The sequence below is a fragment of the Cololabis saira genome, chromosome 2 (assembly GCF_033807715.1).
Source record: "Cololabis saira isolate AMF1-May2022 chromosome 2, fColSai1.1, whole genome shotgun sequence".
NCBI classification, from domain to species: Eukaryota; Metazoa; Chordata; class Actinopteri; order Beloniformes; family Belonidae; genus Cololabis; species Cololabis saira.
In genome coordinates, this window is record NC_084588.1 from 13,890,799 (window position 1) to 13,903,994 (window position 13,196).

General features: G+C 44.5%; 1 protein-coding gene across 1 annotated transcript in view; it reads right to left on the reverse strand.

The window, feature by feature from the left end:
• iqgap1 (IQ motif containing GTPase activating protein 1) overlaps window positions 1-13,196 on the reverse strand; it is a 59,843-nt gene that overhangs the window by 19,178 nt on the left and 27,469 nt on the right. The window contains exons 3-15 of the mRNA XM_061738539.1: window positions 12,828-12,984; window positions 11,855-11,932; window positions 10,091-10,167; window positions 7,100-7,167; window positions 6,637-6,750; window positions 5,460-5,638; window positions 4,301-4,388; window positions 4,042-4,199; window positions 3,873-3,957; window positions 3,589-3,752; window positions 2,359-2,519; window positions 2,142-2,266; window positions 1,695-1,858 (exon numbers count right to left, since the gene is read on the reverse strand). Of these exons, the coding sequence (XP_061594523.1) occupies window positions 1,695-1,858; window positions 2,142-2,266; window positions 2,359-2,519; window positions 3,589-3,752; window positions 3,873-3,957; window positions 4,042-4,199; window positions 4,301-4,388; window positions 5,460-5,638; window positions 6,637-6,750; window positions 7,100-7,167; window positions 10,091-10,167; window positions 11,855-11,932; window positions 12,828-12,984 (1,618 nt within the window). The remainder of the gene's footprint in view (window positions 1-1,694; window positions 1,859-2,141; window positions 2,267-2,358; window positions 2,520-3,588; window positions 3,753-3,872; window positions 3,958-4,041; window positions 4,200-4,300; window positions 4,389-5,459; window positions 5,639-6,636; window positions 6,751-7,099; window positions 7,168-10,090; window positions 10,168-11,854; window positions 11,933-12,827; window positions 12,985-13,196) is intronic.

Here is a 13,196-nt window from a genome sequence, read left to right on the forward strand (position 1 = left end):
ACAAACTCGCACCACAGATTGTTGGGGAATAACGATGATCACATCATGACATCAGCCTGACATCAGCGTCTGCCCGGAGCATGTGGGGTTTCCGCTGCCTGAGTCACATGGAGTCATCTGCAGCTCCCTTTGACCAACACTCACAAGACTAGCCTGCTCAGCTCTGCCGTGTTCCTGAAACTCAACACTTCAACTGCTTCTTTTAAAAACACATTATGCATCACGGTGGCTCTAAAATGGTAAATATCCTCCCTGATTCTCAAAGGCTTCAATCAAGACAAGTGGAATAGCTTTTCTTGGTTCTTGAAGATGTTTATAATTCCAACAAAAATGCCCTGATAAACTATTTGAATGAACTATAAATATCAGGAAACTTTATGCCTACAAATACATTAAATTAATCATCTGCTGCTTATCAGGGACCAAATTACGGGGATGATTGATGACTGGATGACAGCTCAAGCAGAAATCTCCAGAGCTCCCACTAGCCCCTCCTGCATCTCTTCCGGGGACTCGTAAGCCCTCCTCAAGCCAGCTGGGGGCGTTGAACTCTCCAGCGAGTCTCGTGTCTGTCCAGACGCCTCCATCCCCAGAGAGGCATCGGTACTGCATCTGGACCGTATCATAGAAACATCTCCACTGGCTTCTACTGATGATGAGAAGCAGCGACTCTGCTGGATGGTGAAGCTCTTCACCATCAAAGGTAAACCCAACACCTTTGGACAATGACTGAAAGAATAACGATACACTGCAGTGAGTCCGCCAGAGCTCATGACCACAGCGGGGGCTTGGACACTGATGAACTCCTAAATGGACAGCTTTGCCTTTGGGTTCCAGAGACACAGAGATGCTCCCTGTATCTCAGGGGGGTTTGAAATATAAAATAAATGTAAATGTAAAAACACCTCCGTGCCTGCTGGTGGTGTCTGGACGATGATGCCTGCAGGACCACATCATCAAGAAGCACAGAGGTGTTTCCGTAGCATCTAAAGTGAACACACTCCACCCCTCCAATCTGCCCTTGAAGTTTGGAGATAGGAAAGTGAGTGGGGGCAGCTCCTCGCTGCCGCCACAGAGGGGTTGCGGTATCCAGCGACATCCACCATCATGGCGGCTCACGTCTTCCACGGTCCTCGAGCTAGTAGTCATGTTGAGGGCATTGAAGAAATAATCCAGACAAACTAACGAGTTGCTACTATACAGAAAGTTAGTTGCGTACACGCACATATGCTCAGGTCTGCCGTCTCAGCAACTTCCTCACTTGGAATATCTAAACAAAGGTGTCATTTTGTCCTTTTTAATTTCCTTCTCTTTTTTTTGTACCAGGTCAGTCATGTGAGCCATGTCACATGACAACCATCCTCCAAAATGGCTTATTAAAGGGGGAAAAAGGGGAAAAATAACAATGTTTTCTGTTACGTCGGAGTCCATTAATGATAATCCTAACAGAACATCAGTAAGGATCAGCTGCACAGCTGAATAAAGCCCTGAGACCTCTCAGCAGTGTGAGACGCAGCAGAATGACTTGACTGATGTCTGGATGAAACTGTAACAAGGCTGTGTTTGCATAAGCTGTTTGCATAATGTTCACTAGAATAGTAGACGCACACGAAAAAGCAAATAACAAAGAGAATATCTATTTCAAACGTCCTGCTTTCCATAGCGGCTGTGATGGCGATAGCGCCCGGCCTTACGTGAGCCTTCTCTCGGCGGGCCTCCAGCAGCTTATCGTGGTAGTGCTGGGCCACGGACGGGTCCACGTCCGTCAGCTTGGCCGACGGGTTCTGCAGCATTTCCAGGGTCTTCATGGGGTCTCCTTCGTCCAGGGCCTCGTTGATCTGTCCGATGGCTGCAATTCCTGCAGATGTGAGCAGAACAATTTAAGCTGCTGGAGAACTGATCACAAGATAAAGAATGGCCGGCCAAAACACTGATGTCCAAGTCATGATTATGTTGAACTCTATTATATTTCATGCTTATCTGCATGGCTGACAGTTCTTAGATTGGATGGTTTATTACATTAAGAGGTCATTGAGATTGTGGAGCTTTCTATTCAGTGAAATGTGACGTCTGTACATTGCTTTGCACATGGTTGTTTTGGGGTTTTGTCTGTGAATGCATGTGACGGCGGGGTCTCCTACGTTCATGCTCCTCCTGCACAGCCACGTTGACTTGGTCGATGCAGGCCTGGATGTCGTTCCAGGTCAGATAGTCGGCGCCTTCCTCTCTGGCGGCCGCTTTGAGACGCATCAGCTCATCCATATATCTAGACAACACAAGCAAAGCACCATGTTAACCGCCTAAAAAAAAACGAAGGAAAACCCATCACAAAGCCAGCCCGGTGGTTTTCACACTCACCTCTGCGCGTACTCGTCGTCCACGTTGCTGAGTCCGGTTACGGAGCTGGACAGCTGTTTCCAGAGGCCGGCTCGGTCTCCAACGTCAATTGCCCGGTTCATCAGCACCACCGATGACAGCATCTCCACGGCAACAAGCAACTCAGGGTGGGTCAGCGAGCCCTGCAGGAGAAAGGATGCAAATTTACCTTATGTGTCAAGCTGCGAGTTAAGACGACCAAAGACAAAGTCATTTTGATCATTTCATTACAATTCTCTTTCATTATGTCCTTTTATTAGAAATTAGGGGTGTAACAATATATCGTGCCATTAAATTTCGCGCTACAAAAACGTCACAATACGTGTCGTGGAGGTGACAAAGTGTATCGCGATATTGGGTTATTAATATTAATCTATTGTGTTGACTAGTAACGCGCATCCGACCGCGCCTAGACCCGCGGACCAAAATTACTCTGCTCAGAAGAAACTAGTCCCGTTTTGCAGTCCCGATCACGGGATTGCAGGGTTTTGAGCTCTGAACTTTTAAGGCTAGTGTACTGTAGAGTCAAGCCTTACCTTATTAAATTAAACCTTTTTCGGGTCGTGAGTAGGATAAACACAGCGACAACTTCTGCTGAGCTCCAGTGTACTTTAATGTCCGCTCAACAGTGTAGGATTTTAGAACATCAACACAGCAGCTAGTGCTGTATCACTCCGCCCAATCTAAAACAGACTAATCACTACAGATAAACTGACTAGTGTCATTATAGTCCCTGATTTACATCAGAATATAAAGAATATATTTATAAAATAATGAACCCTGAATTACCGAAATAACCTTCTTAACAAAAATAAATCTGCTCTTACACTTTTCTGGAAAAGAAAAAAGTCAAGTCATACTGTACATGAGAGAAACTATTCAGTTTGTGGCAAAATATTTGTACTTGTATGAAACTGAAGATGCATAATGCAAACCTGACATTTACTTTTAGTTCAGTTTGTGGAAAATGGTTGGCCTGGCTTTCTCTTTAAATCTTAAACAGTTATAAAGCATTACAAACTGTAACAAATTTCAAATAAAAGACAATTTTTTCCAGTCATATGTTCCTCATGCAAGGTTGTTAAAAAAATACTGCTATAATATCGTATCGTATCGTTATCGTGACCTCAATATCGTGTATCGTACCGTATCGTAAGATTAATGTATCGTTACACCCCTACAGTGAGTTTTATTTTATTCTGGTTCGGGCACCTCTTGGCTCTGCTGCTGCAGACTGGACAGCTCTCTCTGGTAGAGGTCTGCGGCGCCCGGGTAAACCTCGGGCAGCTGAGCGTCAGGATTCATCAGCTCCTCCACCGTCTTCTCCGGAACGCCTGCTCTGATGGCGGCGTTGATTCGCTCCACTGCTTTCAGCACTGCACAAAGACAGGAAGATTAACAATGGAGGCTGAATGATGAGAGCCGGCACAAACGGGGCTAACGCATGCCGGTCTGGAGACTCAGTGGGACGTATTTTTGTGGGAATGGTGCTTTACTTTTCAGGTAGCCTTCTGCGATCACATTGGCCACGTCCACGCCACTCTGCAGCTCGTCCTTGGTCAGAGCTTCACCTGGAGACGTCTAACAGCAGAAGACAAAAGAGCTGTTGGAATCTTATTCACACGCTGGGAATGCACAACCAGATGATAGCGAGCTGGCTCCCACCTGCTCCTTAGTCTCCCGGTCGCCCTGCAGCTGTTTCAGGTACCAGCCTTTGTTCTGAGGCTGCAGGTTCTGAACGCCCATCGCCTTCAGCGCTGCATATAACTTATCCTCATCTCCACTCAGCACAGACTGCTCGGCCGAACTCAGGGCATTGGTCACTGTTGGAGGAAGGGTTGACATTCCCATTAGGAAATCTGTGCAGAAGTGTGTGTGTGTGTGTGTGTGTGTGTGTGTGTGTGTGTGTGTTCATGGGACTTACTGTTGACCGTGTTGATGTTGCCCTGTATTTCAGCCTGGGTGAGAAGCTCGTCGTAGACGTCCCTCTCTGCTTCAGTGTTCTCCATTTGCTGTTGGAGGAAAATAAGAGAAATTAATCAAATAAAACCCTGAAGATGCTACACGACGTATCAGTGCGCACAAATAAATGCTTTTTCTCATTTCCAATTTCAGGGGCAGTTGGGTAATTTACTTGCTTTGTCAACCAGCAAACTATACCTACATTATTTGAAATAAAAGAAAAAAAAAATAAAATAAAAACATTCTGCATTGATTTTCTGCTGCAAATAGGAATGGCTTATTTCATGCAACAGTCGGTTCAGCCTTTCCCGTCTCATTGGCATCTTTGAGTTTAGTTTTCTCGACTTTCAGACAGCATATTCAGTTATTTTCTAATAAAAACAATTCTCAGGAACTTCACATTAACAGAAGCAGCCGGACACCCGACGGTTTCAGCAGCAAGGACTGTTGCAAGCACATACGCCTCAACATGGACTTGCTCCCTTTGTGTTTTCTGTAGACCTTTTAGCAGGTGAGGCGCTGATGTTGGACGAGAATGTCTGGCTCACGATCTCCAGTCTAGTTCATCCCAAAGATCCTGGATGGGTCTTGAAGTTCTTGAACCGTCCTCCACCAAACCTCCAAGCACTGGACTTGTTGCCGTGATGGCCTGGGTGCAGCTGCTCGGCATCGGACAAGCGCTCCATGAAGGTCTCGCTGCCGTTTAGGTGCTGATGTTAAAACCAGTGGCAGTTCAGGAGCAGAACCAGCAGAGCGTTGGTGGATCTGATGTACCGCAGGTCTCAGCAGCTGCTGACCTCTCTTTGTGGTTATATGTGGTCTTCCACATCACGGCGGACTTGCTGCTGATGCTAAATGCTTCTGCTTTCTAATAATGTCAGTTACAATTAACCGGGAATATCTAGCAGAGATGAAGATGGCATCATGTCCTAGTACCACCAGCACCACAAAACTGATTTTATACATCTGTGGTACTGGGTCTGATCGAGATTCGTGTATTCAGTAACTGACAGCTGTGGCCGAACTCTTTTCTCTTTATACTGTCAGAATGACGCCAAACCTCAGGCTTCAGGCGCAGCATGCATCACAGACAGTTTGAGGTCCACCTTAAAACCTCTTACCCGTTTCCGTGAGTTGGCCACCTTCTCTCCTTTGGCCCGGTACAGTGTGTCCTGGTACTGGAGGGCCGAGCTGTGATCCAGGGTCACCAGCATGGCGTTGGGGTTCTGCATAGCGGCCAGCGTCCCCTCCGGTACACCCTGGTCGATGGCGTCATTGATGGCGATCACAGCGGCATGCACTGAGGAACGAGGGGAGGGTTAAAGAGGCATTTTCAGAGGAATTCTGGGATGTACATCATAATATATAATAATAAGTATATTATACATAAATTAAGTGTGAGATTTGGAACAAAGCCCCTGTTTTACTGTCTGAACAACTTATTTCGAACCTCATTTTATAAGAAGACTTGTCTCAAAGTTATAATTATTTATTCCATAGACTCAATTATTTAAGTATTTGTTTAATCTTTATCAAGCAACCTATTAAAATCCTTTTCAGGGATTTGATTTGACATCATGGTTTTTGAGAAGCATTTACCGGTACATTATCTTTTTTAATAAAGTTGATTAAAAATAAGGAAGAAATTAAAGGGTGACGTGTAAGCCCCATAAATCATTTTTTATTTGCTTTAGAGTAAAGAAAACTACAGAAAATCCTTTTGGAGGATGTTTTTGGTATCGGGGGATTAAAATCTCATACTGATTTCTTTTTTTACTTTAGGTGGTGGGATTTCCTTTATTCAGAGACTAACTTTATACTTTCAATGCTGTCAGTAATTGTTTTTTGCTCCCCTTTGATATAACTAAAACCATTTCCATTTGAACATTTTCTTATACAAGATCCATCCGCTCAGTACGCCTCTGTGTCACGCTTCTTCTGATGTTGGCAGAATGTAAATTAAAGGCAATTATCTTGGAGGTGAGTTATTTCCAGTAGTAAGTGAAGGACAAAAAAAAAAAAAAAAGTACTTTTTAGAGTATACAAAGAGAAGAGTGTATTCTGTTAGCATTACTGGATTTTTCTGAACTAAAGTAATTAAAGCTGCAGCTTTGCTCTCTGTGGTTCTGGTTGCTGAAAGTGTTGTTTTATTGCAAGTTGTCTAATTATGAGAGAAATGCAGGACCAAACCAGATGTGTGGGTGAAAAGTGAGTTCTGTACGTTTCATAATCAAAGCCTGTAAAGAGTAAATAGTCTGCAGCTGTCAGAGCCCTGCCCCCCCCCAAACACCCGCTCACATGCAGCTTCATCCACCGAGAGCTCATTGGCCAAAATCCCGCCGATCTTGCTGAAGGCGGGCATCTGGATGCCGTACTTCTCCAGCTCACTCTTCATGTTGTTGATCTCTTCCTCTGGGAGAGAGAAGCGGAGAACGGATCAGGGATCGCAGTGTGGAGGGGGGAAAAAAAGGATAGAAAAGGAGGGAGTGAAGCGAGAGAGAGAGTGTGGAGACAGACTGTTCCTGGCTCATGTGTGATAATCAGATTCCTGAGTCTGGCTCTGGGACGGGAAGCTGAGCGGGAACACCACCGACAGGAAAAACTCACAAATACTAATGACTTTCACATTTCCTACGGTTTCTCCTCGCTGTGGCCCGCCACGCTTCACTCACAGATTCACAGTGCACATCTTTGATGACATTAATACGTTAATGGGGCCAAAACGAGGCAAACTGAGGCTTATTCAAGCTCCCACACTTACCAGTAAAATCCACTTTTCCGTAAAGATCCTGGATCTGAGGGGCCAAACCCAGCTTGAACAAGTACAGGCTGTAAAAGAGGAGGATAAAAGATAAATACAGTAACACAGTATGGCAATATTCAGTAATCACCCTTCTGGGATCAATAACTCATGTAGCCTATTTATTACATGACACTCAATATCCTGAACCGCTTTGCTCGCTGACGCACAGATAGAGTACATTTGAAGGGTTAAAGGCGGCCTGGAGCTCGATGGGTCCAGCAAACATCCTCGTTTCAGAACCGAAGATACTTCAAAACAGAGAAACAGATGTTCCATCACAGCAGGAGACGCCGGTGCCGCTGCGCAGCTGAAGAGCTGAAGAGCAGGGGTCTTCAACCCCGTTGGTTCACCGCTGTAAAACAATCAGACTGAGCTGTGGCGGAGGAGTGCGGTTGTTATCAAATGTTTGTCGGGTCCACAACTTTAATGTTTTCATCAACCCGTTCAGCACTGAAGCGCAGAGACGTGGACCACATTACTGTCCTGATCCAGCATCAGTTACTTATATTCACTCTCACGCTACGCAATACTGCAATACTCGTTTAAATCTGCAGACGTCGTGTGAACCAGCTGAAAGATTATTTTCTTCGTGCTCATTTACAGCAGGCTTTGAAAGGAATTTACTTCTGAGGGTTTTATTGCTTTTCCAGCAACAACAATAAGTTTTTGCTCCTATTTATACTCAAGTAAGTCCTCTGTTGTTATACATGGACTTCATTATGTGAATTTATATTTCTAACATTTTGTTTTTATTTTAGGTTAGCTTCAAAGCACTTTGAAGCTAACACGCATCAATAATAGTCAGAAAAATCAAGGAGCAGGAAGCCCCTTGATGTAAAGTAATCCGTCAGATTCCTCTGAAAAGAAGACTAATGTGACCGCAGCAGTTGGGATAAGTGTTGTGATGAAAAATACACAAAACAATTCATGTCATCCAGCTGAGGAAGACTGCCAAAACAAAGTTGTTATCCAAAAGCACCAGACTGAAACATTCAGGCGTGGATTGCCTATTAGGACGCAGCGCGTGTCTGAGCGGGGGCTTCACATCCAAATACAACCCAGTGTCACCAGTTTACAAGACAAGGTGGAAAAAAAATGATAACATGATTTGCTTCCACACTGAATGTTGTGTTTTGACGTTGCTGCAGAGCGGCCCAAAGTAATCACCAGGCAGACGAACCACAAACTTTGTTTATAGCATCCTCCCCATTCCAGGAATCATTAGCATGAGCTTCTAGCAGTGCTGAAGTTTAGTTTAGGTGTTTTTTGGGGAGCCGGTTGCACGGCCTGTAGCGTGTGCATGCATAAGAGTACAGATACCAAGAACAGTCCAAGTATGTAACCCCCTTGGAATTTATTGATTTTCTGCAGTAATTTACAAAGTAATCTAAAAGCACGGAGGGACCTCTCAGCCCAAGCTTAGGCACGTTTCTATAAATGGAGACAGTGTGTGACTGTGACTAATCAGGTGTCCAGCAAAGATCTCCAAAAACCAACGCAAAACACTCAGCGAGGTTAAACAACAACCATGTATGGCACAAACTGGGCAAAGCTAAAAAACCTTCAAACGTCATGCCAGCGGTGAAGTATGGTGGAGGGAGCATCGTGATCTGGGCTTGGTCCGCAACATCCGACCACTTGCCATCATCACGAAAGAGATTACAAACTCAGTGGATAATGACCCTCCACTAGAATAGGACTGTGTTGAAAAAAAAATCGATTTTCCGATTCTAAATCGATTCTCATATTAATTCCTAAAAATCGATTCTTATGTCTAAAGATCGATTTTTTTTTTCCCCCCATCATTACATTTTCGCCCGGTGAACTTTAATCCCAGTAGTCGGACACACAGTATGTCATGACACTTTTGAAAAATGCCAGGTGCTTCATGGCAATATGTGTGCGTGTTGAGAGAATAAATTAGACAAGCTAAAATGATTTGTTTACTGCATGAACTGTTGCAATTTCTTTATTTTTTTTGCACTTTAAATGGATATTAAAAGGCCTGTTTGAGTTATTTATTTCTTAGTTATTTAGCAATAATTATTGTGAAATTATTATTTCTCTAGTTATTTTATAGTCATATAATTCAGGCAACAGCTCAAAAAACATTTTAAATAACACTAAGCCAAATCAATATCAAATCGGATCGAATTGAATCGAATCAAATCATGATAATCGATTCTGAATCTTAAGAATCGGAATCAAATCGATTCTTGACATTTGAATCGATACCCAGCCCTACCCTCCACCCTGCTCAGAAACAGAACCACTGCCCAGTCAGGGCCCAGACTTTAACCCCCGGGCGCTGCTGTGAACCGACCTCAAGGGAGTCGTTCATACCAGACGGCCGACCAACGTGTCTGAGATCCAGCAGTTCTGGTGGGAGGAACAGACCCAGATTCCTCCTGAAAGCTTGTGCTGCTGCAGGAGGCTCCACCAGCTGTCGACTGCTAGGGTTCCCTTATGTTTGGCTCCGGTAGTGTGAATGGTTAATGGATGTGTTTAAACGAGAACACGAGGAGTTATGATGTTTGTATTCAGCCGCTGAGGCACATTGTGGTAAATTAATGCAGAAAACCAGTTCATTCCAGAGTTCGTGTGAATTTTCTCTTGCCCATATTTTCATTTCGACACCTGCTACCCCCGCAGTCCCGTTCTGTTGAAAAACGGCACTATTCACTTAATAGAAATGCCTCCGTCTTGAGACACGAATCAGGCCAAAAATGCGAATGGACCACAGGGAAAATACAGCTTTTCAAACCCACAAATGGAAAATCTTGTGTGATTAACAAACATTCAAAAGCACCATCCTCCTGCTGACGTCCACAAGCATTTCAGCTTGTTAAAACAGCATAAGGAGAGTCTGAGTGTGTTTACCAGCACACTGCAGGATCCCGACAACCTGAGGCCCCGCTGAAAAAATGCAACCAAGTGAGAGGCACAAACCTGAGAGCGTGTATACAGTAGATGCAGCGTGGCATGTTCTTTCTGTCATAAATGTCTGTGGTTTCGGGGTAGAAGATCTGAAACAGGCAGAAACAGTGAAACAGGAAAAGTTTAGTCACATCAGCAGAACAAGGACAGCCTGTCATCATGTTGCAGCATGTGTGCAGGAGCCATTCAGCAAATGAGCTCTAATGCAGGATTACAAAATGCAAATGTGCACCTACAAGCCCCGGCAACGTCTCTGTGGCGCAACTTGAACGGAAGTGCCTGAGAAATGTTGTGCTGAAGCAGCCAGTGATCCTTGGGACCAACGTCCTGTTTTTGCTGGGTGTTTTCCTGCTTCCACACCAACATGATGACCAGAATTCAGTTTTTGTCAAAACAGTGTCCGGAACTTGTTCAGAACATAGTTTTTACAGTAATATCACAGGGGTGACTCTGGTGGTAGTTGTTGGATGGATCCCTTATCCAGTCATTAACTACAACATCTGCAAATCTTTAAACAATAAAGATTTGGGACTTTCAGAGACCTACGAGAGCTCATGGAAGGACTGAATGAGAATAAACAAACTGACATCGGTCGGTATGAACATTCAACATACAACGGTTTTTTGTTATGTTCTTTTACAATACCCATATAGAGCCCAATAACCCCCCCCCAATTATTGGATAATGTGAACGATTCAGGCTTAAACAAGTCAGGATTCACATGTTGGCCCTAGAATCTTGTTTAGGGGCCACCAAAGTCCTGGGGCCGGCCCTGGGTGTGATGTCATAATTCTCATGAGTGTTCTGAGATCAGACAGTTTCATCAACTGGTCTGCCACAGCCACAGACCCAGAATCCAGTTCAGCCGTGCATGATATCGCCACATTAAACCTGAATTAAAGATTACTAATTAAAGTTCTGAAGCCTGAAATGCTTTACGTGTGATTAAATCTTGAGTTATGGTTCTGCGTCAAAACGACGCCGTGCCTACGGCGTGTGGTACGCGTTGACGTGTACCACACGCCGTCACTGACGTGCACCTCCCGAAAATTGTAACTACGCGTCGAGGCGACGCAGACGGAGAGGGCTGTGATTGGTTCACTTGGTAGCAACGCATTTCCGGTTTCCGGTTTGAAGCAGTCGTGAACTTTCAGCGCTCTTTTCTTCGTGTATGTGTGATTTTTTTTGTTTTGGTTTTTTGCACAATAGTTGTCCTTATCTCTTTGATTCACTGTGACCGGAAAAAATTGGATAAACCATTCAGAAAAAGATCGCCAACTAGCGGTCGCGGGGGTACTGCACTGCGACGAAATGGAGTGACGGAGAAGTCCGAAGGGTTCACGACGGCGTCACGGTGACGGCGTGTGCTCTGCGTTGGTTTAACGCAGAACCTTAATTCAGGCTTAAGGCAGAGGAAATAAACCATTCAATCTCAACTGCATTGAAATACAGCAATCTGCGGTTAAACCTGGTCATGTTGTCTTCTCAACACGCAGGTGGTGATTGATTTGCTTGTTCTGATCCACTTCAGCTCTTTTGAAATTAAAGGCCTGTTCTGGAAATGAAGGGTTGCTGTCCCCTGAAATGTGAACTGTGATTTAATGCTTACTAGAAAAGATTACGTTTGTTTAAACGGCCTGACCCAGTAAGGGTACCAGTGTAAGCTGGACTAGAAAAAGGAGTTTCTAAAAAACCTAATATCAAGGCGGCTTTGACTCTGATCTGGTCCTGACTGCTTTCTCCGGTGGGGGATTGAGTCCGTGTCGTCACACTCACCTTCGGCAGTCCTTTCTCTGCCATGGCGTTGAGCCACTGGATGACATTGTCTGTGTGTCTGAAATGGAGACCGGTGGCCTGTAAGAGAGAAGCCAAACTTCAGAACAGAACAAAGAAGTTGTTCACCAAAAAGCGGCGGTCCTGCCGTTGGGAGCAGCAAGTGTAAAACAACGCCCCATTCAGCAGAGGCCTTCAGCTGGGTTAACGGCCGTGGAAAAAAGAACAGGAGAGAGCTCGATTTAAAGCTACAAAATGTCTCAGAACAGCTTTGAGCCACAGAAAGTAGGTCATTGTCACATTTCAGACAAAAATAAAGGAAAAAAAAGTCAAACTACAACTCCTCCATCTTTCACCTGCAATTATTACAGGATATAAATATCAAACAGTTGAGAAGATATAAGTTAATTAGTAATATCATCCAGCAGGTATGACGCCATATACTGAGGAAACAAAGCCAAAATTCCTCAGCAACAACTCGATCCAGCAGTTCTTTCCTGTTGGAAGTAAACTGATGGTTGAGTCCCACTTAATGCAAAAACGTAGTTCAGTAAGACGCCGTTAGTGAGACGAGGACCAGTTTAAGACCCGGGTACTGATACCAGGACCTTAAAATAAAGTTATCTCTGAGTGTTTAGTTCTGTCAAGCATCTGCTGTGTTTTCTATAAACAGACAGTCCAGCTGAAAGCTCACAAGCAGGAATGAACTCGACTCCAGATGTTTCATCTGTGTTAGTCGACTAGCAGAAACCTGGTTTATTGCAGTTACAGTCGGTCTAGGATGAGCCAGGCTTAGGCTAACCTGCGTCCTTACATTTTAAACCTAAGATCTCAAATCAGACTAATGCAATATTCTTTTCCCATCATCTCGTAAAGGCAACAACTGTTCTCCTTCATCATCACATTTGATAAACAGTGTTGGGGTGTCCCCGACTCCACCAGGTGAAGCGTTTAACAAAGACACCATTGTTTTCACCTTGTAACGCGTCTGCTCGCGGTCGTAGATCTTCTTGAGGGAAACAGTTTTCGGTGCAAAGAAGTTGCCCAGTTTGGCCAGATAAACGCCATTCCTCAACCCTTCCTCCAGCTCTGTTGTCGGGGGCAACTCCTCGTCCAGGCAGGCCTCCATCCATCTGCGAGGAGAGCAAAGTGGACATGCATGAGACACAAACGTTAAAACAAACTACTGTTGGCAATGTTATCTGAGGGCGTTTGCTCACGTCAAACTGTAAAGTTGATTTAAAAACTATTCTAAAAAGGCATTAGCACTTTGACAGCTTCCCATTTCTGCTGATCATGGGGTCAGACTTGGTCATGACCAGCGCAGGACGGCTCAGACTCACAG